The sequence below is a fragment of the Balaenoptera borealis genome (genome assembly GCF_965194805.1).
Source record: "Balaenoptera borealis genome assembly, chromosome: 12".
NCBI lineage: Eukaryota > Metazoa > Chordata > Mammalia > Artiodactyla > Balaenopteridae > Balaenoptera > Balaenoptera borealis.
This window is the reverse complement of record NC_138869.1, coordinates 48,849,593-48,877,465: the sequence shown is the minus strand read 5'-3', so window position 1 is coordinate 48,877,465 and position 27,873 is coordinate 48,849,593. Positions and strand designations below refer to the sequence as shown.

General features: G+C 44.5%; 1 protein-coding gene and 2 long non-coding RNA genes across 9 annotated transcripts in view; 1 reads left to right on the top strand and 2 right to left on the bottom strand.

The window, feature by feature from the left end:
• LOC309608567 overlaps positions 1-27,873 on the top strand; it is a 44,059-nt gene that overhangs the window by 7,015 nt on the left and 9,171 nt on the right. The gene's annotated exons all lie outside the window — the stretch shown is intronic.
• Positions 30-27,433, bottom strand: ZNF621 (zinc finger protein 621; the record flags this gene model as incomplete). 7 transcript variants are annotated; one of them, XM_082348647.1, is made up of 6 exons in its annotated part: positions 30-3,333; positions 4,871-4,978; positions 5,556-5,682; positions 15,006-15,074; positions 17,655-17,740; positions 18,173-18,574. In XM_082348647.1, the coding sequence occupies 4 exons, from the start codon at positions 15,006-15,008 to the stop codon at positions 2,273-2,275; spliced, it is 1,299 nt and encodes a 432-aa protein (XP_082204773.1). In that variant the 3' UTR covers positions 30-2,272. The 7 variants fall into 7 exon arrangements, with proteins under 7 accessions (XP_082204773.1, XP_082204767.1, XP_082204768.1 ...); XM_082348641.1 differs by lacking the exons at positions 15,006-15,074; positions 18,173-18,574 and adding an exon at positions 19,199-19,291 and having other exon boundaries at positions 5,556-5,740; XM_082348642.1 differs by lacking the exons at positions 15,006-15,074; positions 18,173-18,574 and adding an exon at positions 19,199-19,291 and having other exon boundaries at positions 4,871-4,975; positions 5,556-5,740.
• LOC309608529 lies at positions 20,968-23,714 on the bottom strand. The gene is made up of 2 exons (XR_014232931.1): positions 23,453-23,714; positions 20,968-21,001 (listed from the first exon to the last, which is right to left on the bottom strand). It is a non-coding gene; the product is annotated as an uncharacterized lncRNA (long non-coding RNA).

Below are 27,873 nucleotides of genomic sequence, written 5' to 3'. Positions count from 1 at the left end.
ATAAATAAATAAACAAACACCAAACTCTGTTGTGTATCTTATTTCTAAGTTTATTGGGAAGGGGGCTGGTGGTCTGTTTGTTTGGTTTTTAGGTTTTGGTTAATTTTTTTGTTTCCCACCACCATCCCACCCCCCACCCCAACCTTCTGAATTGCAAGCCTTCAAACTCATTTTCTAAAGAATGCATCCAAGACTGTAAACATTGCTCCAAGTACCACCTTTCGCCACATCCCCTAGACCCTGCTATGATCTATTCTTACTGCTGTTCAGTTCTAAATCATCTGCAGCTTTCACTTTGCGCTCTCTTTAACCCAAGAGCTATTTTGAAGTGTACTAACTTTATATAAGAAAAAAAATTTTCCTCATTCTTTCATCCAACATGCAAATAAACCACAAAAACAGCAAAAGGTAACCAATGTCAACCCCCACGAACCTTCTGGCAGTGGAGACCTCAAGAACTCTTCGTAAGCTACATCAGTTCTCTTTGCTCCTTTCTTTTTTTCCCTACAGACCAAATTTCACTTACTTTTCTCTCTTCTTCTAAACTGATACCACCCAAACTACTTTTAGAGGTTTCTCTCCTGAAGATCACTGTGAAATGGGCAAGCTCTTCATCAAGGTACACCCCCCAGGCATTTGCTGCTCAAGGCACCTCTCTCAAAGTGTGGTCCACACTAAAGGTCTGGGCATCACCATGGATATCCAAAATCAGAATCTCCGAGAGTTAGGCCAGAAAATTACTCTTTTTACACCAGCTTATTCAGACACATGGTAAAGTTTAAGAACCAATAATGTAAAGGTTGGAGACACATGTAGACAGCAAAAGCAACTTTAAAAAAATGTATGGCCCCTTCCATCAACATTTAAGGATTTACTTTATATTAGTGCTAATACAGGCAGACCTCAGAGATACTTCTGGTTCAGTTCCAGACCACCACAATAAAGCAAATATAGCAAGAAAGCAAGCCACACGAATTTTTTGGTTTCCCAGTGCATATAAAAGTTGTTTACACTATAGTCTATGAAGTATGTAATAGCATTGTCTAAAAAAAAGAACATACCTTAATTAAAAAATACTTTATTGCTAAAAAATCTTAACCATTATCCAACAATGCAGTTTTGTCATAAACCTTCAATTTGTAAAAAACAGTATTTACGAAATGGATAAAGTGAAGTGCAATAAAACAAGGTGTGCCTGTAATGCATAACTCAAGTTCTTTTTCCAGGATTTACTTCACACAGTCCTTTGCACAGTTATAAAAGATTCTCACCTAAGGTCAAAAGCAAGAGCAATCCAAAATTCCACTTCACTAACCTGTCACATAAGCTTAACCACTGACCCGTTACATAGCCCTCTTTATTCCTAAAATACAATTCTGCAGGCATATTCAGATTTCCCCCAAATCAGCTGCTCCTATTTCTTTAGTAATTTGCCAAAGTTCATGTTTACAATTTGGAGAAAAGTCAATGTAGAAACCAGTGCTTGCAAACAGGAAACCAGAATGCACACCAAGAAAAATTTATGCAACGGATGGAGCAAAGATGAATGCCTTGGTGTATATTTACTTAGGAAACCAAAGTTACAAGGAAACATTTAGATATCAAGAGCAAAACTAAAGATTAAAAAAAGCAACTTCATGTTTAAAGACATGATTGCTATTGATCATATAAATAATTGTTATCACTGCATGTTTTTTTTTTGTTTTTAAACTGGTTATTTCAAATGATCTTTTGCAGAGACGTACAAGATCCTCAATGATCTGTGTCAATAGCAACCCAACTCAAAGCTCATTCAACTGCATCAATACACAACACCTTCACCCACTGAACAATCTGCATTCATTTCTAAAGGCTATGGTTGGAAGCTCATTCCAATTCTCAACTCTGACAGGTCTTAAATGCCTCCTCTGTTTCTCCCAGGCTGCTTCTCTCTAATCACAGGGGCCTAATGCGGGGATGTCCTCTCTCTCAAACGTCCCTAATTCACCAAAGCGTCCTATTAGCACTTCGACCACCAGCAGCCTGACAATGCAGACACGGCCGTTACTGTTCAAGCCTGAAAGGGACCAACATGAAGGTCAAGTATTTCCATTTTCTACCCAGAAAAAAACAGAATATATTATACAAACACAGTCTTTAAATATATCTCGATTACAATGGCGTTTATGCCGAAACAGCTGTAACACATGTACGGTGTAAAAGCCACAAATCAAGCTTAAGTTAGGTTGGAGATCTGCTGTGTGTAACAGCCACAGAAGTGCCAAGACAGAGCTCACGAGGGGTGAGGAGAAGGGGTCAGAATAACTGGGGAAGGCTTCACAGTGGGAGGAAGACCCTGGAAGACTCGTACTATTTGGACAGGAGAAGAAGGGACTCCAGAGGCGGGCAGCAGCATGAACACGGGCCCAGAGGCAGGGATGAGGACGGCGTGTGGCAAGGCCAGTGAAGGCATGGCCACAGCCGGAGCAGAGCAGGGGCCCTGGAAAGGCATGGGAGCTAAGGCTGAAGAGGGGCCCTGGGGACACAGCAGGGACGGCCCGAGGGCCTTGCCAGGCTTCTTCTCCACGGGGTGCAATTTCTGATGCTGAACAAAGCTGCCGTACCACTTGAAGGCTTTCCCACATGCCTGACACTCATAAGGCTTCTCTCCGGTGTGAACTCTCTGATGCTGAATGGAAGCAATCTTCTGGGTGAACGCCTTGCCACACTCCTTACACTGGTAGGGTTTCTCCCCGGTGTGAATTCTCTGGTGGGCGATAAAAAGTGACCTACACCCAAAAGCTTTCCAACATTCCTTACATTTATAGAGTTTCTCCCCAGTGTGTAGCCTGTGATGCTGAAGGTAGGCTGCGCTCCGACGGAAGGCCTTGCCGCACTCCTTACACTCATAGGGCTTCTCGCCCGTGTGGATCCGCTGATGCTGGGTCAAGGCTGTGTTGGAGCTCAGACCTTTGCCACACTCCTTACATTCGTAGGGTCCTGCGCCGATGTGATTTTTCTCGTGTACGATACAGTCATAGCTGGACTTGAAAGCTTTGCCACATTCCTTACATTTGAAGGGCTTCTCCCCAGTGTGGCTCATCTGATGCCGAATGAGCTTTGAGTTATATCTGAAGATCTTCCCACATTCTTTACACTCGTAGAACTTCATTCCACCTCGAAGTATTAGATTGGGATTCAGACTGAAAGTCTGCCATGGTGCCTTGCTTTTAAAATCAAAGTGCTGAGACACGTTTCTGAAAAGCCCTCCCACTGGCATGCTGTGCACCTCTGTTTCTTCAGGGGCTTCCTGCTTTACCACTGGCTCTTCTGTCTTAGTCCAGGACTCACCACCTGACCAAAGAAACCACAAGTGTTCCTCATTACTGAACTGGAAGGGAAACAGGATCCAGTGGTCCTGATTTTCTCTCGTAGGAAGTGATTTTTTAAAAATATACCCATAAGATGGCTACAAGCATCCATAAAGGAGGATGAGAGAGAAAAAGAAAAACAATAACGTATAACTGGAGAAGTGACGACACTGGAAACAGTCCAGGAAGTGCCTCTTATAAGGAAGGGCTGGGGAATGAACCAGGGCAGGTGAAATGTGCAGAATGAGAATGGGAAGGGGAATTCCCTGGCGGTCCAGTGGTTAGGACTCCGTGCTTCCACTGCAGGGGGCTCAGGTTCAATCCCTGGTTGGGGAACTAAGGTCCCGCAAGCGATGCGGCACAGCCAGTTAAAAAAGGGGAGGCGGGTAAGGAAAAGAGGCAGGAGGGGAAAAAAAGAAGAAAAAAGAGTGGGAGAGGTGAGAGGAATCAGCAAGAAATGGAAACAGGTTTTAAAAGAGAGAGAGGGAGACCTCAAAGAAGGGAAAAGACACCCGTGAGATGAGCGGCTGAGCAGCGCGGTAACACACACAGAGACACAATGGATCCCAATGCCCCACCTGGAAGCCAGGAAACCACCCCCTATTCCGAATTCTAAATAATGGCCTGATAATTCTACTTTTAAATATCCCACATAGGTGGTCCAGTGGTTAGGACTCCGTGTTCTCACTGCTAAGGGCCCAGGTTCAATCCCTGGTGGGGAACTAAGATCCCACAAGCCGCACAGCACAGCCAAAAAAAATCCGCATAATATTCTGGGATAAAACATTAGTTCTTTCAGAAAGTCAGCCAGAATACAAGTTGATCGGAGAGCTGTAGGCCACTGTGGTATTACTGCTAAAGGAACCACTATTTACAATGTCACAGTATGTGTGAGAAAAGAGGCCTGGAAACTTTCTTCCTAAAAGAAAGAAAACCCAAGTAAACAAAAGTTCCTGGGACTGGTAAGCAGTCTGTGGGAAATTTTAGGGTGGGTGGGTGTGTTGGGTGTGGTATTGGGGGAATATTCTTGCCCTTTCCTCTATAGCCCTATAGAAAACAAATACATCGTAAACCTCAAGATTATGACATCAGGAACTTTTAAATACTAAACATGATTTAAACACTAAAGAGGCAAATAAAATCATAGCTATGGCACAGATGAATCAGTTTGACCCACAGAATAATATTTCCCTTAAAGTATGGCTGAAACCCTACTTCTTTGCCATGAAAATTGGCATAAAATTAAATATTTTCCCTGGTAAGTGAGAAAAGAGGTGGTTTCAGAGGTAGTGGGTCACAGCTTTTCCGTGGGAGGATAGCCACGTGGATGTGGACAGCGTGCAGCTATGCACTCCTAGCGACTGGTCCTTCCGGGCTCAGTGCGGGAACTCAACAGAGGTCAGAGAGTGTACTGAGTACTACCTTATAAAAACTACAGGGAGCTTTGTTCTCTGTGCAGGACAAATATTTCTAGTAAACCAGGAAGGCAAAACCAGAAAGCACTAGGTCCTCTTACTCACCTGGACAGATGCCTCTCAAAATCTCTGCTTCCCAGGGATCTGGGCCCCATGGTGCTTCCCCTCTCTCCAGCTGGGAGATCAGAACAGGTGTGGGGAATGGAAGTGCTTCTCCAGCAAGAAAGAGAGAGAGACAAGTTGAGGGGAGACATCCAGAGCTGTTCCTGAGATCTCTGCCCACCCCATTGTGGGCTAGTTGGGGAGGGGAGAAGTTGACTGCCCAGGGGACCAATGAGCCACCAGGGGTTCTGAGGAAGGGGTCCAAACTGCGCTCCAAGGTATGGCCAGGGAGATAGTGATTCTCCTCAGGGAGAAAGTGCAAGCTCACCCTGACTCAGAAGAAATGAAATCCCTTCAGGAAGGATGTATGTACTGATATCCTGGGAGGCTCCTCCACACAGGAGAGGGCCCACATCCCACAACACTGGAAGGACGGAGGAACAGAGGTCTCCCAGGGGTACCCGGGAGAATTCTTTCCCTCAGGGTCCAGAACCACGCTCTTCCCTGGGAAGTAATGAAGTCCAATTTCAAAGCCAAAGGGAACCTGGGATTTCCCCACCCAGCATCTCCAAAGGCTGATGAGTGCAGAACTCCCCTCTGGAGCCATCAAACCTAAGGACTACTAGAATCCCCAAGACATCTGAGAAGAGGTGAAACTATCACAGAGGGCCACTGAGAGAGACCTTACCCAGGGAAGCCACATTTGCATAATTCTCCAGCATCACCTCCCTGTACAGGGCCTTCTGCACAGGCTCCAGGCTGGCCCACTGGTTCTGGGTAAAGTACACGGCCACATCCTCAAAGGTCACTGGCTCCTGAAACAACAGGTTCCTGCTGAAGCCTTGAGCGAGGGCCAGAGGGGGGCAGTCTGAGCTGCAGGGAAGAGATGGACCTGCCAGGGTCTGTGACTCTGAGCCCCGTGGAAGGTTTGCTCTACGGACAAGAGCATTCAGCACCCCAGCCAGAGGCCAGCCCTCAGCCAGTGTTCCCACCTCCAAACTCGGAACGCCAATGCTCTCCCACCTACTCAGCTCTGGGGCTCCAAACTGTCATCCTAACCTCATAACTTGGCATCTGGGGCTCTCCTGCCTGGTAACTGCATCAACACCTATGTTCATTTCTCCATGGATCTGTCCCTCTAGCACCTGCTGCCCTCATGTACTCTTAACCTGTCACCTAATTTTCTGTACACCAACCACTCTCTCTGTCTCCACTCAGCCGAAGTACATATGCACGGCCGCATGTACTCCCTGCCCCAGCTTCTCCTGGCCTTCCCCAACAGCTTCCACTATGCGCAGAGGGGCCACTCCTTGGGAATAGTCCCAGTGCAGCTACATGTAAAAAAATGAAGTTAGAACATTCTTTAACACCATACACAAAAATAAACTCAAAATGTATTAAAGACCTAAATGTAAGACCAGATACTATAAAACTCTTAGAGGAAAACATAGGCAGAACACTCTCTGACATAAATCACAGCAAGATCTTTTCTGATTGTCTCCTAAAGTAATGGAAATAAAAACAAAAATAAACAAATGAGACCTAATTAAACTCAAAAGCTTTTACACAGCAAAGGAAACCATAAACAAAACAAAAAGACAACCCACAGAATGGAAGAAAATATTTGCAAACGATGTGACCAACAAGGGATTAATCTCCAAAATTTACAAACAGCTCATGAAACTCAATATTAAAAAAACAAACAACCCAATCCAAAAATGGGCAAAAGACCTAAACAGACATTTCTCCAAAGAAGACATACAGATGGCCAAGAGGCACATGAAAAGATGTTCAGCATCTCTGATTATTAGAGAAATACAAATCAATACTACAATGAGATTCACCTCACACCAATCAGAACGGCCATTAACAAAAAATCTACTAACAATAAATGCTGGAGAGGGTGTGGACAAAAAGGAACCCACTACACTGCTGGTGGGAATGTAAATTGGTAACAGCCACTATGGAGAACAGTATGGAGGTTCCTTAAAAAACTAAAAATAGAGCTACCATATGATCCAGCAATCCCACTCCTGGGCATATATCTGGAGAAAAACATGGTTCAAAAGGACACATGCACCCCAATGTTCACTGCAGCACTGTTTGCAATAGCCAAGACATGGAAGCAACCTAAATGTCCATTGAGAGAAGAATGAATAAAGAAGATGTGGTACATATATACAATGGAATATTACTCAGCCATTAAAAAGAATGAAATAGTGCCATTTGCAGCAACATGGATGGACCTGGAGATTATCATACTAAGTGAAGTAAGTTAGACAGATAAAGCCAAATACCATATGATATTGCTTATATGCAGAATCTAAAAAAAAAGATCCAAATTAACTTATTTACAAAACAGAAACAGACTCACAGACTTAGAGAATGAACTTATGGTTACCAGGGGACTGGCGGTGGGGGGAAGGGACGGATTGGGAGTTTGGGATTGACATGTACACACTGCTATATTTAAAACAGATATCCAACAAGGACCCAATGTATAGCACAGGGAACTCCGCTCAATATTCTGTAATAACCTAAATGGGAAAAGAATTTGAAAAGGAAAAGATACTTGTATATGTATAACAGAATCACTTTGCTGTACACCTGAAACTAACACAACATTGTTAATCAACTATACTCCATAATAAAATAAAAATTAGGAAGCATCAGGAAGATGGCGGTGTGGGAAGATGCAGAGTTTGCATCTCCCTACAACTAGGGCACCTGCCGGATGCTGGTGGGGGACCCCAATGCCCAAGGAGATGGGAAGAAGCCCCAAGTGAACCAGTAGGACGTGGGGGGACTGAGGGGGGAGGAGAAGTGGAGGCTGGATAGGACCGGCGGCCCTGAAGGGTGCCTGAGAGGGGGGAGGGGTTCCCATGACTGGTGGGACCCTCAGGGGCTCGGATCATGGGGAGCACACCCAGCGTTTCCCCTACCCAATCTCCAGGACCAGAGGAGCAAGAGAGGAGCAGAGGGCATGTGCACCACCCACTCAGGCCCACGGAGACTGCTAAGCTCCCAGGCTGATTCCCCAGCCCTCCAAAGCCCACTCCAGGCCGCATGGGTCCTGGGGAGGGAGACCGGGGAGAACAGGAGAGGCAGGCGGGAGGGGCCCTCTGGCACTGGAGGAGCAGGAGAGGAGTGAGGGCGTTTGTCCTGCCCAATGGGGCCCAGGATGCCTGCTGAGCTCCCAAGTGGGGTCACCCACCCTCTGAAACCAGAGGTGGGAGGCATGCCTGGGCCCCTTCTGTTCTGTTGAGCCTAAGCCCCACCCCCCACACCTGTCAGGGCCTTTACCAGCCCTGTGGGTCCTAATCATAGGCCCTGCCCACCGCCCAAACCTCGCCCCTGCTCAGGCCGTGCCTTCCAGAGCCAAGGCCTTTTCCACCTTTTTCTTTTTTTTCTCCTCCTTGTTTTTACTATTGTGGTTCTGTTTTACCTTCTGGTTGTTGTTTCATCATTATTTTTATTTTTATATTTTTTCTAACATATCTGTTAGTTTCCTAGTTTAATTTTATTTTTTACTTTGTTACTGTTCTCCTTTTTCTTTTTTCTTTTTTTTTTGTGCCACCCTGCGTGGCTTGCGGGATCTTGGTTCACGAACTGGGGGTTGGGCTGAAGCTCCTGCAGTGGGAGCTCCGAGTCTGAACCATTGGACTAACAGAGAACCTCAGACCCCAGGGAATATTCATCGCAGTGAGGTCTCCCAGAGGTCCTCATCTTGGCACCAAGACCCAAATCTACCCAACAGCCTACAAACTCCAGTGCTGGAAGCCTCAGGCCAAACAACCAGTGATACAGGAACACAATCCCACTCACAAAAAAAAAAAGGAAAAAAAAAAAAATGAGACAGCAGAAAAATATGTCACAGATGAAGGAACAAGGTAAAAACCTGTAAGACCAAATAAATGAAGAGGAAATAGGCAATCTACCTGAAAAAGAATTCAGAGTAATGATAGTAAAGATGATCCAGAATCTCAGAAATAGAATGGAGGCAAGGACTGAGAAAATACAAGAAATGTTTAACAAAGATTTAGAAGAACTAAAGAACAGACAAACAGAGATGAACAACACAATAACTGAAATGAAAAATACACTAAAAGGAATCAATAACAGAATAAGTGAGGCAGAAGAACGAATAAGTGAGCTGGAAGACAAAATGGTGGAAATAAACTGCCGAGGAGCAGAATAAAGAAAAAAGAATGAAAAGAATTGAAGACAATCTCAGAGACCTCTGGGACAACATTAACCACACCAACATTCGAATTATAGGGGTCCCAGAAAAAGAAGAGAAAAAGAAAGGGTCTGAGAAAATATATGAAGAGATTATAGTCAAAAACTTCCCTAACATGGGAAAGGAAATAGTCACCCAAGTCCAGGAAGCACAGAGAGTCCCATACAAGATAAACCCTAGGAAAAACACACCAAGACACATATTAATCAAACTAACAAAAATTAAATTCAAAGAAAAAAAGTTAAAAGCAGCAAGGGAAAAGCAACAAATAACATACAAGGGAATCCCCATAAGGTTATCAACTGATTTTTCAGCAGAAACTCTGCAGACCAGAAGAGAGTGGCACAATATACTTAAAGTGATGAAAGAGAAAAATCTACAACCAAGATTACTCTACCCAGCAAGGAACTCATTCAGATTCGACAGAGAAATCAAAAGTTTTTCAGACAAGCAAAAGCTAAGAGAATTCAGTACCACCAAACTAGCTTTACAACAAATGCTATAGAAACTTCTCTAGGCGGGAAACACAAGAGAAGAAAAAGACCCACAGGATAGAAAGCCCAGAGTTAAGCCCACGCACATATGGTCACCTAATTTATGACAAAGGAGGCAAGAACATACAATGGAGAAAAGACAGCCTCTTCAATAAGTGGTGCTGGGAAAACTGGACAGCTACATGTCAAAGAACGAAATTAGGACACTCCTTAACACCATACACAAAAATAAACTCCAAATGGATTAAAGACCTAAATGTAAGGCCAGACACTATAAAACTCTTAGAGGAAAACATAGGAAAAACACTCTGACATAAACCACAGCAAGATCTTTTTTGACCCACCTCCTAGAGTAATAGAAAGAAAAACAAAAATAAACAAAATGGGACCTAATTAAACTTAAAAGGTTTTGCACAGCAAAGGAACCCATAAACAAGATGAAAAGACAACCCTCCGAATGGGAGAAAATATTTGCAAATGAAACAATGGACAAAGAATTAATCTCTAAAATATACAAACAGCTCATGGAGCTCAATATCAAAAAAACAAACAATTCAATTAAAAAATGGGCAGAAGACCTAAGTAGATATTTCACCAAAGAAGACATACAGATGGCCTAGAGACACATGAAAAGCTGCTCAACATCACTAATTATTAGAGAAATGCAAATCAAAACTACAATGAGGTATCACCTCACACTGGTCAGAATGGCCATTATCAAAAAATCTAGAAACAGTAAATGCTGGAAAGGGTGTGGTGAAAAGAGAACCCTCCTTCACTGTTGGTGGGAATGTAAATTGATACATTTACAATATCAATATCATACATATGGAGAACAGTATGGAGGTTCCTTATAAAACTAAAAATAGAACTACCATATGACACAGCAATCCCACTACTGGGCATATACCCTGAGAAAACCACAATTCAAAAAGAGACATGTATCACAATGTTCACTGCAGCACTATTTACAATAGCCAGGACATGGAACCAACCTAAGTGTACATCAACACATGAGTGGATAAAGATGTGGCACATATATACAATGGAATATTACTCAGCCATAAAAAGGAACAAAATTGAGTTATTTGTAGTGAGACAGATGGACCTAGAGGCTGTCATAGAGAGTGAAGTAAGTCAGAAAGAGAAAAACAAATACCGTATGCAAACACATACATATGGACCTAAAAAAAAAAAAAATGGTACTGATGAACCTAGTGGCAGGGCACAATAAAGACACAGACATAGAGAATGGACTTGAGGACACGGTGGGGGAGGGGAAGCTGGGACGAAGTGAGAGAGTGGCATGGACTTATATATACTACCAAATGTAAAATACATAGCTAGTGGGAAGCAGCCACATAGCACAGGGAGATCTGCTCGGTGCTTTGCGATAACCTAGAGGGGTAGGATAGGGAGGGTGGGAGGGAGGCTCAAGAGGGAGGGGATATGGGGATATATGTATGCATATGGCTGATTCACTTTGTTGTACAACAGAAACTAACACAGTACTGTGAAGCAATTATACTTCAATAAAGATATATTTAAAAAAATTAAAATAAAAAAAGAAATAGTCCCAGTATTTTACAAATTTCTTTTTATACCTTCTTACCTTATCAGAAAGCTAGCTCTCTTGAAGGAAACCTGCAGCCTGCCCATTGTGGCCTCTCCTCCAAACCACCTGTCTTCAAAGAAGGCTGGCCATGTGCTACCTCTGGGCACAGGCATGTCCGCCTGTCTTGAGCTCCATCCCACCTGCCAAAATGTACCCCCTCTGTCTCCCTTGGGCCACCTCCATCTTCCCAAGAGTGAAGGGAACTCATATTTGTGGATTAGCCCCTAGGCATCAGGCTCTTGGGTGGGTACTTTTTTTTGTTTTTAATATATCTATTTTACTTTATTTATTCATTCATTCATTCATTTTTGGCTGCGTCGGGTCTTCGTTGCTGCGTGCGGGCTTTCTCTAGTTGCGGTGAGCAGGGGCTACTCTTCATTGCGGTGCATGGGCTTCTCATTGTGGTGGCTTCTCTTGTTGTGGAGCACAGGCTCTAGGCTCACAGGCTTCAGTAGCTGTGGCACGTGGGCTCAGGAGTTGTGGCTTGCGGGCTCTAGAGCACAGGCTCAGTAGTTGTGGCACACGGGCTTAGTTGCTCCACAGCATGTGGGATCTTCCCGGACCAGGGCTCGAACCCGTGTCCCCTGCACTGGCAGGCGGATTCTTAAGCACTGCGCCACCGGGAAGCCCCATTGGGTGGGCACTTTTAAATCTTGTCTTTGGGACTTCCCTGGTGGTCTAGTGGTTAAGACTTCGCCTTCCAATGCAGTGGGAGCGGGTTCAATCCCTGGTCAGGGAGCTAAAATCCAACATGCCTCGTGGCCAAAAAACCAAAAACATAAAACAGAAGCAATATTGTAACAAATTCAATAAAGACTTTAAAAATGGTCCACATCAAAAAAATCTTCTCTTTCATTTACTCTTTACAACATATATATAAAGTCACAGTTGTTACTCCCATTTTTCAAAGGATGGAACTAAGATTCAGAAAAATTCATTACTTTGCCCAAGATCACACAGCCAGGAAGTGACACAGCTGGGACTTCAACCCAAACCTGTCAAACAGCAAACCTGGGCTCTTCCCACATAGCATGCTGCCTCCGACACGGGGTCATGAACTTCTCCGAACACATGGCTAACCCCTGAACCTCATCATAACCTGGTGTGGCCCCATCTTCGGAGAACATCTTTTCAAACCCAACTTCCAAAATTACCTATCAAGCCACCTTTACTGTGCTCCCTCCAGGCCACATGGGGCCCCTCCCCCAATCAACACTGAGGGATCAGCTATTTCAAAACCACACATACCATCCTAGGAGCCAGAGCCTCTGCATCTTCCATGAGACGTAGGAGCAGTTTCTAACGGTGTCCACTGGCTACCTTCTCTGCTTCTATAGACAGCACAGTGCAGACCACAGAGACTGGCTCAGCCTGGAGGGGTTTCCTGCCTTCTGCACCTTCTCACCTTCATGACCCCACAGATGATTCCGTTTCCTAGGAGATTCTCACCACCCTATGCAGTCAGCCTTGTTCTTTTCAGCCCAAGGAAAAGGAAGACACCTACCCACAGGGGCTCAGCTAAGCCCCTTACTCTTTGAGTGTCCCAGTCTCTCCCGGCAGCCTGTGCACTGAAGTCAGCAGAGGGGACAGGGAGAAGGGAATGCTCTCACAATTGCTCCTGGGGGAAGCAGGGAAGAAACATATCCCAAGCATCAATGCTGGCAACTTAAACTGCTCCCAGCCACTCTACTGGAGCTACACTCAGGTCCTTCTGAGGGGGTCCTTTGCAAACAAGAACTAGGGAACTCAGTTCAAAAGGAGACATTGAGAGAAGAACAAATTTAGAAACTTCTCAAAGGGAGAGTTGACCCTTAAGCTGGGCAATGACAAGGTCCAAAGGGCCCCCCAAATAGCTTGAGCCCCAAATCCAAACATCAGACAGAACCATGATGTCCTGTGAGTAATCACTGCTTCAACAAGGCATTAAAGGGCTTCTGAGGACAGCGACCACAGGCTCACAGGTAAACCAAAGTTCACCTCTGTGTGCAGCAAGTCAAACCTCACTCCCTCACATCTTCAGAGCTGTTCTCACAACTTTCTCCACCCAGTACCATCTTCCTCCCCAAATTGTTCTTCCCATCTGCTGTCAAATAACCCCAGGTATCATGAGTCCAAAAAAATGCCTATTATTAAAGGAGAACTTACTTTTTCAAGACAGTTAGGTTGTTGATACATTCTTCTTCCTCCTATGGATGGTCCCTATGTACCTCAACTTATTTTATTTTTCTCCACAGTATTTTTCATCATCTGACAAATTATACTTTTATTGTCTACCTCCCCCCACCAGGTTGTAAGTCATGAGGCAAGGATTCTGTTTTGTTCATTATTGGTTTACTAGCGCACAGTACATTTGCCTGGCAGATGCAAGATGATTAATATGAATTTGCTGAAAGAATTAATTTCAAAAATGGTTTGATCACCAATAAAAATTTTTACACTTATGAAGAAGGTCAGAAAACAACAGCAAATACCACATTAACAGTGAAGTGCCAGAGCACATCCATTAAAGTTGATGGTTGATCATTTACCACGCACTGAGGTTCTACTTTCTGTGAAAGACTGGGGAAGGAGCATAAATATAGGAAAGAAACATAAACAGTTTTGCTTGCAAATGAAATAGCTATCTGCCTAAAAAATATCCAAGACGCAGGAGAATAAACAAAAAACATTTAAAACTGACAAAATAATTCATTAAGTTAGCTAGATATAGGATAAGTGAACAAAAATGATTAGCTTTCCTAAATACCACCATAAACAATTAGAAGACAAAAAGAGAAAATAAGATGCCATTCATATGAAAATAGCTAAGAACAGACCTAACAAAAACCTGCAAAACCAAGACAAGAAAACTAAATGTTTATTAAAATAAATAAAAGAGGAACTGAATAAATTGAAACATACAGTGTTTCTGAATGGGAAGAATCAAACTTGTAAAGAAGTCAATTACCCCAGTTTTGCCTATGAATTCAAAAAAATCCACTCCCCCACAAAAAAATCAATGAGATTTATACAGGGGTAGGGGATCATTGACAGTAATCTGAAAAAAGTAAGTGTGAAAGACTAGCTGAGAAGGTTTTGAAGGAAGTACATTTTTGAAAGAAAAGATGAGGGGGAATTAAACCCTACCTTAAAAGGACAATACTTCAAGAAAACGAGACTACAAGCCATAGAGAGTGAGAAAATATTTTAAAAGGCATAATAAAGGACTATTATCCCAAGTATATAGAGAACTCTTAAACTCAATAAGAAAATGAACAACCCGATTTAAAAAATGGGCAAAAGACCTGAACAGACACCTCACCAAAGAAGTTATACAGATGGCAAACAGGTATATGAAAAGACGCTATACAATAGCAGTCCCTAACCTTTTTGGCACCAGGGACCAGTTTCGTGGAAGACAGTTTTTCCACGGACTGGACGTGGGGGCTGGGGGGTGGTTCAGGCTGTAATGCGAGCGACGGGGAGCGGCAGATGAAGCTTCGCTTGCTTGCCGCTTACCTCCTGCTGTGCAGCCTGGTTCCTAACAGGACCAGTCCAGTACCGGTCCTTGGCCTCGGGGTTGGGGACCCCTGCTCTACAACATATGTCTTCAGGCAAATGCAAATTAAATCAATGAGCTACCACTACACATCTACTAGAATGGCCAAAATCCAAAACACTGACAATACCAAATGCTGGCAAGGATGTGGAGCAACACAAACTCTCATTCATTGCTGGTGGGAATACAAACTGGTGCGGCCACTCTGGAAGACGTTTAACAGCTTCTTACAAAACTAAACATACTCTTACCATATGATCCAGCAATCATGATCCTCGGTATCTTCCCAATGAGTTGAAAACTTATGTCCACACAAAAACCTGCACAAGGATGTTTATAGCAGCTTTATTCATAATTGCCAAAATGTGGAAGCAACCAAGATGTCCTTCAGTAGGTGAATGGAGAAATAAACTGTGGTATAATCATTCAATGGAATATTACTCAGCACTAAAAAGAAATAAGCTATCAAGCCATGAAAAGTCACACAAGAACCTTAAATGAATACTGCTAAGTGAACAAAACCAATATGAAAAGGTATGATACCAACTACACAACATTCTGGAAAAGGCAAAAAGATCAATAGTTGCCAGGAAGGGAGGGCAGAACACAGAGGATTTTTAGAGCCTGTGAAGAGGCTCTGTATGATACTACAATAATAGATACATACCATTATACATTTGTAACCCATAGAATGTACAAAAGCAAAAGTGAACCCTGGGCTTCCCTGGTAGCACAGTGGTTAAGAATCCACCTGCCAATGCAGGGGACATGGGTTCGAGCCCTGGCCAGGAAGATCCCACATGCTGCGGAGCAACTAATCCCGTGCGCCACAACTACTAAGCCTGCGCTCTAGAGCCCACGAGCCACAACTACTGAAGGCCGCATGCCACAACTACTGAAGCCTGTGCTCCTAGAGCCTGTGTTCCGCAACAAGAGAAGCCACTGCAATGAGAAGGCCTCGCACTGCAACGAAGAGCAGCCCCTGCTCGCTGCAACTAGTGAAAGCCCGCGTGCAGCAACGAAGACCCAATGCAGCCAAAACATAAATTAAAAATAAATTAAATAGATAAAATAAATCTATTAAAAAAAAAAGAGTGAACCCTAATGCAAGCTACGGACTTTATGTGACTATGATGTGTCAGTGTAGGTTCATCAAGTGTAACTAATGTACCACTCTGATAATGACGGAGGCTCTGCATGTGTGGAGCCAGGAAGCATATGGGGACTCTGTGCTTTTTGCTCAATTTTGCTATGAACCTAAAACTTCTCTAAAAAAATAAAGTCTACTAAAAAAGAACGGGAAAGGGGCAGGGAGAGCAATACTTAATCTCTTACCTGGACTGCAATATCATCCTGACTCACACTCTTCTGCAACCAATGCACCACTACGGGCTGAAAACCTTTTTAATATATAAATCCAACCCTTTCAACTCCCCTGCTTAAAATACTTTAGTGTCTTCCTACTGAACCCAGAATAGAAACCAAAGTCTTCACAGTGACCTCCAAGCCATGTGCCTAGTTGTCCCACCTCACAATGAACTACTTCCTCTGACCTCTCCCTGTCTCCAAAGTACACCCAGGTTTCTCTCCCAGCCCAGGGCCGATGCATTTGCTGTCCTCTCTGGAAAGCTCTTCTTTACTTCCTTCTCCAGTAGTTTTCAAGACTATTTCTACCTCATCCTTGAGGTCTCAGTATCATGTGACCACCTCCATGAGGGCTTCCCTGACCACTACCTTCAAAGGTAGCTTCTTTGGGGCTTCTCAGATTTGAGAAGGTGCATAAGAATCACCTGGAGAGCTTGTTACAACAGATTCCTGACCCCACTTACCCTCCTCCCCAATCTGACTCCGCGTCTAGGGTGGGACTAACAATTTGCAATTCTAATGAGCACCCAGGTGATCCTGATGCTGCCCACCCATGGACCACACTTTTACGAAGCACTGTACTTTAGCAACAGGTAATTATGGTAACTTATTTATTTTTGGTAAAAGTACCCTCCATGAGAAAAGGGAACCTGTCTGCATTATTCAGTACTATGCACCTAGCATTTAGAAAGCACATATGGAAAAAACAATGCTGGTCTCTCTGGGATACATCTACTACTTGTGGAGCAATCTCTTCAATAAAGAATTTCTCTGGGGCTTCCCTGGCGGCACAGTGGTTAAGAATCCGCCTGCCAATGCAGGGGATACCGGTTCGAGTCCTGGTCCGGGAAGATCCCACATGCCGCGGAGCAGCTGAGCCCGTGTGCCACAACTACTGAGCCTGCGCCCTAGAGCCTGTGAGCCACAACTACTGAGCCCGCGTGCCACAACTACTGAAGCCCGTGCACTCAGAGCCCATGCTCCGCAACAAGAGAAGCCACCGCAATGAGAAGCCCGCGCACCGCAACGAAGAGTAGCCCCCGCTCGACGCGACTAAAGAAAGACCGCACACAGCAACGGAGACCCAACGCAGCCAAAAATAAATTATTTATTTATTTATTTTATTTATTTATTTTTTTTTAAAAGGAATTTCTCTGATCTCGGCAGGCAACCTTTTTTTTTTAAAATCCCACATTCCTAATTTATCCCCCACCCCCAACTCATTTCCCCTTTGGTAAGGCTGTTTGCTATATCTGTGCTTGCAACTTCTATTTGTAGAACATGATCTGGATTTCCACATTCAGGGGGAATTTCTTGGCTTGGGTCCCCCTTTTTCCACTTAAACCTATTCATCCAAACTCATCACTCTGTACACACAAGACTCTTATTTCCTCCACCACGTATTTACAACCATAGCCCTGGGGATGGACGCAAGAGGGAAACCATAGCCTGGCCAAGTTAGGCCTTCTTGGTCCTTTCCTGATTACCTGATAGCTAAAGTGATTTTTAAAAGACTGAAAAGAAGCTCAGCTCACCTGAGGCCAAGTGGTTTGGAGCATGGCTGATGTTCCCTGGCTCCGTGCACTGTCTTCTGGGTTTGGAAGAGCAAGAACCTTAAAAGCTAAGAGAAGAAGAGCCATGAGTGCAATAGTCCCTGTGCTACGTCACCCACAACCGCCCACAGTCTTCTGTCTTTTCCTTTCGAGCACTGGCAGGAGACTATCAGCCCCGCTCTGGCTGATCGCCCCAAACTCCTCATGAATTGCACTGCCTGGTCCTCGGGACAATCCACCACCTGCCTGCTCTGCCCAAGAGCGTTCCGGGGCCCATTCACATTGAGCGGACCTAGGGATCCAAGACGAATCCTGTCCCTACGGTGCTGGGTCTGAACAAACAAAAACCTAAAAAAGCGCTTAGAGGGACCATGACATTGACCCCAAAAAGGGTGCCTTTGGAGAAGGGAGACAGGGGTGGATCTGGATTGAGCTAGAATACTCAAGTGTTCCAGTGGGTGATGATGATAGGAGACCCCAAACATCAGAAAATTCGGTACCGGGCACGGGAGGCAGTTGGGCCAACTTCTTTAGGACAAAAAAGACGATCACGCCTCGGTGGGCAAGGGACTGGACCAGGGCTCTAGGAGGCCCCGCCGCCACCTCGGCGGCTTCTGCGAGGCCCAGACACCCGAGCACCGGGTCAGAGAGGCGAGTTCAGGGGCGGGGTGCTGACGAATCGCTAAGGAAAGCGAGGAAGCTGGCGCCGGACGAGACTGGCACGAAGAACTCGCCTGAACCGAGCCTGTTTCCCTCAGAACCCCAAGAAGTGAGTCTCCGAAAGCCGATACGGAACCGAGCACGGGCGTCGAGCGCCCCTCTAGGCCGCCCGGAGGCGGCCCATCTCGGTGGTCCCCGCGGCGCGGCCTCACGTGACCCGAGGGGCAGGGATTAGGGCGGGCTCTTGCCCGTGACGTCACTTGCGGGCGCCGCACCGCCGTGCTAGCGGCGGGTGCCTCCGCTCCTGTGCTTCAACCAATGAGCCGACTGAGGGCGGGCTGTGAGGGTGCTGATGCCACCTTGCTCTACTCAGATCTCGGCCTCTAGACCTAGGTGGGGCCCCAGTTAACCGACTGCCCCATCAGCTGTCGGCCCCTTTGTTCCCTGGGTCACCTGGAGCCTGGGCTGTGCAGGTGTGGGGAGAATGGCTTCTGTTGTGTCATCTCCTTGAGGCCCACGCCAGGCATCCTGCTTGGGCCCTAGGCTGGGCAGCCCTTAGGAGAACCATGGTTCCCATCTACCTTTTTAAAGCCCTCTCCCTTCCTAGGACCTAGGCGTGTGTGGGACCTTTTAGGACAGATTCATTTAACAACCAAAATAACAGTGACTAAGGTTGCCAGGCATCCGGTATATACAAGTCCTATATTAAATGATTTTGTCCTGTATTGACTTTGGCAGGACGCCCTAAATGTCCTGTGTTTAGCTTTTTTCAATGTAGTACAAAACTTCCGTAGTTTACAGCTATTCCGCCTAGTTAACTGGCAAGTAACTTAAATTTCAACACTGGATGAAAAAAACAATCATACCTCCACAACTGAAGATCTGGATAATCCCTTACAGTCTCTCCGGCGGGTTTGGCTGAGGAAAGGAAAGGGGGGCGGCGCTGAGAATTGAAACATTAAAAGGACTTTTTCAGATTCAAGAAAGGAAAAGACTGTTCTTTGACCAAAGTTCCAAGCCACGAACGAGTAATTGCCCTTAAGAACAAGTAAATGCCGTTAACTTACATAACTTCGGGTCAACACACATGCTCTGAAAATCAGCCAATGCCAGTGACAGTCTCACTTTGGTGACCCTTGCAACTATGCTTCTGAGAGTTATCAAATCAATGGCAGCCCCAATCTTCAGAACATGAGCCAATCAGTGACAAATGCCCTTGAAAGCTAGCCAATCAATGACAGTCCTACCCACTGGACAACAGCTAACTAGCAAATGCCTCACTACAGTGACGATGCTTCTGAAAATCAATGGGTCAACAGTAGCCTTACTTCAGTGACCACTTCTTGCCAGTGTTGCTGCCAACATGAACAGACTTTTTCTTTGACCACTGATAGGTCTACTGAACACAGTTCCATATATATGGTTCCTACTCACCAAGCACTTCAGAGCTAAAAGGGGAAATTGGCCTCCCACTGCTAGAAGACAGAATGACCCTAGATATCTGTATATATGACTCTATCCCAGGAGTTAGTTACTATACAGTAAAAATTACAAAATATTGCTGAAATTAATAAAAATCTAAATAAATGGAGAGATTTACCATGTTCACAAATCAAGAGTCTATATAATTAAGATGTCAATTATACCAAAATTGATCTATAGATTCAATACAATCTCAATCAAAATCCCAGGATATATTTTGTAGAAATTGACAAACTGATTCTAATATTCATATGGAAATGCAAAGGACCTGGAAATGCCAAACCAACAAAAAACAAAGTAGGAGGACTAACAATATATGACTTCGATACTTAGAAAAACTATAGTAATTAATGCAGTGTGTTAATGGCATCAAGATGGACAAACAGATCAACGAAACAAAACAGAATCTAGAACTAGACCCACACATATATGGACAATGGTGCTACAACAAATTACCCATTTGAAAAGGAAGGGAGCGCGAGAGAGAGGGAGGAAGGAACTTGGATCCATACCTCATGCCCTATACAAAGTTTAATTCAAAATAGATGACAGAACTAAATGTAAAATCTAAAACTATAAAACTCCTAGAAGGAAAAATAGGAAAAAGCCTTTGTAAAATTGGGTAAGGCAAAGATTTCTTAAATATGCCACTAAAAGCACAATCCATAAAGGAACAAACTGATAAATTAGACCTCATCAATATTAAAAGTTTCTGCTCTTCAAAAGATATTGTTAAGAGAATGAAAAGACAGACCACAGGCTGGGAGAAAATGTTTGGAAATCACATATACGAAAAAGGACCCGTATCTATAATATATAAAAACCTCTCAAAGATCAATAAAAAGAAAAGCCAGTAAAAACATAGGCAAAAGATATAAACAGAGACTTTACCAAAGAAGACATAATGGAAGGCAAGTAAGCACATGAAAACACGCTCAACATCATTAGTCATTAGGGAAAGCGAATTAAAACCTTAATGAAATAGCATTACACACTTATTATAATAGCTAAAATTAAAAATGCTAACAACATCAAGTGTAGGCAAAGATGTATTAGAAATGGAACTCTCACACAATGCTGGTAGGAGGGTAAAGTGGCACAACTTCTTGGTAGAACAATCTGAAGATACTTAAAAAGTTAAATATACACATACCTTATGACTCAGCCATTCCACTTCTGGTGTTTACCTAAGAGAAATAAAAGTGTACATCCTTACAAAGACTTGAACACAAATGTTCACAGCAGCTTTATTTGTAATACCCAAAAACTGGAAATAACCCAAACACCCATCAAGAGGTGAATGGACAAACAGAAGGTGGTATATCAATAGTAGAACACTACTCAGCAATAGAAAGGAATGAACCACTGATATTATGCAACATGGATGAATCTCAAAATAATTATACTGAGTGGAGTTCCCCTATGGTCTAGTGGTTAGGATTTGGCACAAAAAAAAAAAAATGCTGAGAAAGACACCAGGCCAAAAAGAATACATACAAGGTGTTAACATTTGTATAAAATCCTAGAAAAGGAAAGCTAATCCAAAGTGACAGAAGGAATTCCCTGGCTGTCCAGTGGTTAGGACTCCATGCTTTCACTGCCAAGGGCCCAAGTTCAATCCCTGGTCGTGGAACTAAGATCCCAGAAGCCGCAAGGCGCAGCCAAAACAAAAAAACAAAACAAAAACAAAAAAAAAACCCCAGTGACAGAAAGCAGATCAGTGGTTGCTGGGGGAGAGCCAAGAGGGAGGGATTACAAAGGGGCATAAACAAAGTTTTGGGTGTTATGGCTATGTTTATTATCTTGATTGTGGTGATTGTTTCACTGGTATATACATGATAAGTCAAAACTTATCAATGATATTATGATAATAAATAACACTTTTATTATGCTCCAGTCACTGTTCTAACCACTTCTGTGTGTATTAATGCAGTTAATCCTCAGCACAATCCTGTGAGGTAGACGGTCATCCCTATTTTACAGATAAGGAAATTAGTGCAGTTTCCATAACTTAACCAAGGTCACACGCCTGGGTTCATACCAAAGTTGGCCTGGCTCCGAATGATTAACCACTACCCTCTGCTTCCTGCAGTGGGCAAAGTCAAGCTGTCTGCACGAGTGGATGCTACAACAGAACGTATTTACTTCTCTTGTAACCACAGGTAACAGAAAATAATGGTGGCTTCTTCCAGATCATAAAAAATAACTAGATGAAATTGCAAGGGAATGTTTGTTGATGGGAGGTCACTTGGAACAGTAATGAGATGGACAAATTTCAGACAAATAGGGCCTTGCATCTGATTCAAAGTGTACAAACAGCCCATTTTTTGCAAAGGCATAGACTGCAATTGAGTAGTGAAGAGTCACTGCAGAGTCAGAAGTAGTGAGGGTGGGCACTGTACCCAAGGTAGGTCTCTGGAAGTCTGCACCCTATTAGGACTGTCCTTCCAAGATGCAGATGGCTCCACACAGACAGGGGCCCTCTATTTTTGTGTTTAGAAGACTTCCAATATACAGATTGTAATAGAGGGTCCACATATCTTGCCTTTTTCTTAACACTTGTTTAGGGTTGCACATCTGAGAAAGGATGCAGGGGAGATAAAGTTTTAAGAGGTACAAGGTCTGAAATGTCTTTATTCTATATTCACACTTGAGGGTATAAAATTCTGGTGGAAATCATTTCCCTTAGAATGTCAAAGGCATACACCATTGTCATATGTCAAGGTTGCTGTTGAGAAATCCAATGCTATTCTTACTCCTGATCTTTTGTTTTCCCTCTCTTGAAACGTTTTAACATCTCTTTAAACCTGGTGCTTTGATCATTCACAGTGATGGTCTTTGATGTAGGTTTCCTCCCAATCCATCTTGCTGGGCACTTGGTGTATCCTTTCAATCTGGAAACCTTCCTTTGATGTTTTTAAGTTTGGGGGTTTGTTTGTCTTCTCTAACTGTAAAGAGAGTTCATCTTGGGGAAACAAGGGTTAAGAGAACCTGAGGAAAGTTTCATGATGGAAGCTGAGAGTCTGAATTAAACATCCTAGTGGGACAGGCCAGAGGAGCACGCGTTGCAGTTATGCAGAGAGAAGCAGCAGATGTTTAAGAATTAGCACAGTTAGGGACTTCCCTGGTGGTCCAGTGGTTAAGAATCCACCTTCCAACGCAGGGGATGCGGGTTCGATCCCTGGTCAGGGAACTAAGATCCCACATGCCACAGGGCAACTAAGCCTGCGAGCTACAACTAATGAGCCTGCACACTCTGGAGCCCACGCCACAACTAGAGAGAAGCTGGTGCGACACAACGAAAGATCCTGCGTGCTGCAATGAAGACCCCACGCAGCCATAAATAAATAAATAAATAAATAAATAGAATTAGCACAGTTCAGAAAAGGCAGTGATGACATTGATCAAAAGCATGAAGATGGGGAGAAACAAGAAGAGGCACTGTGAGCCTAGCTGTGGAGAGTGCTACTCTTGGATAGATGTCTTCTGCACGTGGCGTTTCTGATGCAGGATGAAACTTCCACACCAACTAAAGGTTTTCCCACACACCTTACACTCGTAAGGTTTCTCACCAGTGTGGACACGCTCATGCTGAATCAGGGTGATTTTCTGATTGAAGGCCTTCCCACACTCCTTACATTCAAAAGGTTTCTCCCCAGTGTGGATCCGCTGATGCTGAGTCAGGGCCGTGTTGGAGCTTAATCGTTTCCCACACTCCTTACATCCGTAGGGTTTCTCCCCAGTGTGCATTCGCTGATGGACGATGAAACTTGAGCTACAGCTGAAAGTTTTCCAACATTCGTCACACTCATGGAGCTTCTCCCCAGTGTGGAACCAACCTCTGGTGCTGGAGGAAGACGGAGCTGCAGCTGAAGGCCTTGCCACACTCCCGACACTCATAGGGCTTTTCTCCAGTGTGGGTTCTCTGATGCTGAATCAAGGCCATATCTGAACTGTGACCTTTCCCACATTCTTTGCATTTAACTGGTTTCTTCCCAGTGTGGATTACCTGATGCCGGATAAGTAAGGAATTATATCCGAAGTATTTTCCGCATTCTTTGCATTCAAAAGATTTTTCACCAGTGTGACATCTCTGATGTCTGTGGAAGTCTGCCATCCGAATGAAGCATCTGTCACATTTTTCACACTTATAAGATAGCTGACCGCTAGAAACTGTCTGATTCGTAGTGAGTTGTGTGCTAACACTAATGTATTTTCCCAGTTTCTCACACTTCTCCCCGCTCTCCACAGCACAGGCCTCCTGATGCCTGGTTGACCCATCTGTGAAATCTCTCCTCTTTGACTTTGTCCTCTTAATCATCCCGTGGCTGTGCTGTTCTAGGCGGCTCCTGAAGCCAAGGTGCTGGGGAACATTCCCTGGCAGCCCTCCTAATGTCAGTCCGTGGGACTCTGCTTCTTTGGAAATGTGTTCTTTTGGCATTGATTCTTCCTTGTCAGTTCTGGTCTCCCCGCCTGATATCATGAAAAGAAAATACAAGTGTCAGCCCCCAATATCACAAAAAGAAAATACTTATGCTAAAGAGGAAACAGGATCAAGTGGTTCTGATTTGCCCTGAGTAAGGGGATATTTTCCAATATGTACACCAAATGGTCAAAGACCACCACACAGCAGAGCCCCACAAGTGGAACTCTGTGAAAGAGGCCAGGGAGGCCAGCGAGGCCAGGAGCATTCCCGTGAAGAGCGTGAAGACTGGAAAACAGCAGAGTCTGTTAACTAGGACAGAAGGACCAATTGCTGTCTCCCAAGGGGATCAGATGGATCAGTGCAGATGTAAAGAAGTGATGAATGGAGAGCCCGAGGTGAGAGAGAGACCGCTGAGAGTGGAGAAGAAGGGCCAGTCGAGCAGCTCAAGTACTACAAAAGGTCCCACAGGCTGAAATTCCTTAAGAGCTGCTTATTTTTTAAAATGTTATCCATGTCATAATCTCTGAGAGAGACCCAACCTCTGTCATCAAGTTGGCTCTAGTAAAGCAGCAGGCTCCCATGCTGCGGCTGAGGGGACCACGCAGGGCAAACACCACAGCATCCAGAAGGAAGGGGAAGACGTGCAGGCTTGCCTCTAAAAGAAAAGAGCACTGGACACGTGAAGAACCCTTCCAAGAATGGACATCAGTCCTAGAGACAACCACGTAATGATCGTTGTCCTTTTTCCTAAAACTCTATACCGGAGGTATATACAGTCTAACACAACAACATGGAATGTGAAATCCTAAACTAACTAAAAAGGAAAAACTAATATAATCATCAGCACTGGGCCAGAGAAAAACCTCATGTGTTTACAAGCAAACTGTTTAGAAAATATTTTTTTAACCCAGACAACCTGAAGTCTTGGGGTCATATCCAGAAAAGCACACGAGGCTGGAGCACGGAGGCGGTGGGGAGCGATGTGCATTATTTTTTTTTAATATTTATTTATTTATTTGGCAGCGCCGGGTCTTAGCTGTGGCACACGGGACCTTGGTTGCGGCGTGCGAGATCTTTTAGTTGCAGCATGCGGGATGTTTAGTTGTGGCGTGCAAACTCTTAGTTGCGGCATGTGGGATCTAGTTCCCTGAGCAGGGATCGAACCCAGGCCCCCTGCATTGGGAGCACGGAGTCTTACCCACTGGACCACCAGGGAAGTCCTGAGATGTGCATTATTAATGGACATTCTCTGTAAAGAGTCTGAACAGCACAGGAAATTTTAACAGGCAGAGAATGGGTGAAGCACAATAACAAAGGCAAAAAAAATATGTGTATATATACTATGTTGTTATTTCTAATTCTCATATCAATACCTCTCAAAATGAGGAAGCCATTCACTTTCATTTACAAGTTTTGCTTCAAAAGTTCATCTGTTAAAAAACACATATATATATATATTTTTTTAAATATTTATTTATTTAGGCAGCACTGGGTCTTAGTTGCAGCACGGGGGATCTTCATTGCGTCATGCAGACTTTTTAGTTGCGGCATGTGGACTCTTAGTTGCGGCATGCATGCGGGATCTAGTTCCCCGACCAGAGGTCTAACCGAGGCCCCCTGCATTGGGAGTGCAGAGTCTTACCCACTGGACTACCAGGGAGGTATCCATATATTTTTAAGTGTCCATGGAGGGAAGATGAAACAAGAATGGCAGGATATAGGTGGACTGTTGAGGTGAGGGGTACACTGGGTGCACTGGGCTGGTGTCTGCATATGTGTGAAAATTTCCATTATAAAAATAAATTTTTAATATTTGTTAAGTTAGTGTTTGGGAACACATACTTCAATTTCCCATACAAATAATGTACCCTATGCATACGCAGATTGCCAGACAGGCCCCCAGAAGTCTATTTTCCTCATAAGGTGGCTGACATCCTCATCTTTGCAAAAACAAACTGATGGAAAAATAAAATGTTTCCACATGACAGGGATGAAAAGAGCTGCTCAGACAGTGTCCCTTGGCAGGTGGTGAGGTGGAGAGGCAAATGTGAACACGCGAAGAAATCTTGCAGCCACACCCTTCTTGGAAGAGAAGGGCCCTTCCTCACTTGAGGGAGGCAACCACTATGAATGCAGAGCATCACATGTAACGATTCCAGAGGAATGAAAACAGTCTCACAAGAGAGGAAACACTCTGTGCATATTGAAGTGTGAAAACAAGAAAGCAGGCTAAGCAAGAAAGGTAGGGTCTCATACTCACCTGGACACACTCCTCTGAAGGCCTCCCTGCCCACGGGTTCCCAGGGATCGAGGCCCCATGGCACTTCCCCTCATTCCAGCTGAGAGACCAGAACAGGTCTGGTGAACGAAAAAGCTGCCCAGGGAGAAAGAAACAGGAAAACAAAGGTAGAGGGAATCATGAAGCAGGGTCACCTCTCAGCCCTCTTTTTCTCCAGTGAGCCAGGTGGGGAGAAACCAAGTGAAGTCAGCCTGTGCATCTTAGAGGACAGAAAATTCCCACAAAGCAGGGCAGAGTCTTGGAATAATCCTCTACTCAAGTTCCAAATACTCAGAGAACTTGAAAACAGAGGCAAAGGCTCTGGTGAGCTCCTGACAGCTCTTCACTTCCCTCCATGCATGGGGCAGAGTCCCTCCCAGGGTTAGAGGATAGTGATTTCAAAACCTGGGAACCCAGGGTTCTCCCAGCCCAGTAGCCTCTGGGGAGCTTAGCCTCCAAAGCAACTACCCACAAGGGTTATTAGAGACCCCACAAGTCAAAAGAAGAAAGAAGCCAGGATGCTCAAAGGGCAGAGGCAGACAAGAGCAGGGAGAAAAGATATCTCACCCAGGGAAGCCACATTTGCATAATTCTCCAGCATCACCTCCCTGTACGAGGCCCTCTGCATAGGATCCAGGCTGACCCATTCATTCTGGGTGAAGTATACGGCCACATCCTCAAAGGTCACCGGCTCCTGAAACAAGAGGTTCTTGCTCCAGCCCTGTGTGAGGGCAGAGGAGCCTAAGTAAAGGGCAGAGACTTACTGGGGCTGGTGTTATTGCCGAGGACAGCTATCCAGTGCTCAAGACCCCTACACCCCTCTCCGCAGGGGCCAGCCCTCAGCCAGCATTGCCCTCATCAATAGGGGACCCCCGGACTCACTGCATCCCTTGTGGTCATCCCCAGCAAACAGCCCTTCCTTCACCTGCTGATCTCTGTGTCGACTCTGCTGTGTCCTGCTCCGTGTGCCTATGGGTCCCTCTGGCTCCTCTCCCCTACGTGGGTTTTGTGTGAACATGCACAAGGGAAATCTGTATAAACACAGCCCACAGCACTTTTGTACTGATCTCTACTCCCTCCCTAATCCCGCTAAGGTCACTGGAACACAAAGGCCCAACAGGAGAAGAGTCAAATCAGACTAGAGGTATTAACAGAATTTTGAAAGGCAGAAAAAGGATAAATGGTAACAGACACAGAAGCGAAGGGAAAGCTGAATCTTAACTGCTGGTGGAGGAGGAAGCAAACAAAAAGCCTGATTCACACCACAGAACAAAGGATGAGCTCTGGATATTTCTTAAGTGTGAACTGCTTTCTCTAACTTGGTAAAATATTCTTTTTTTTTTTTTAGCTTTTAT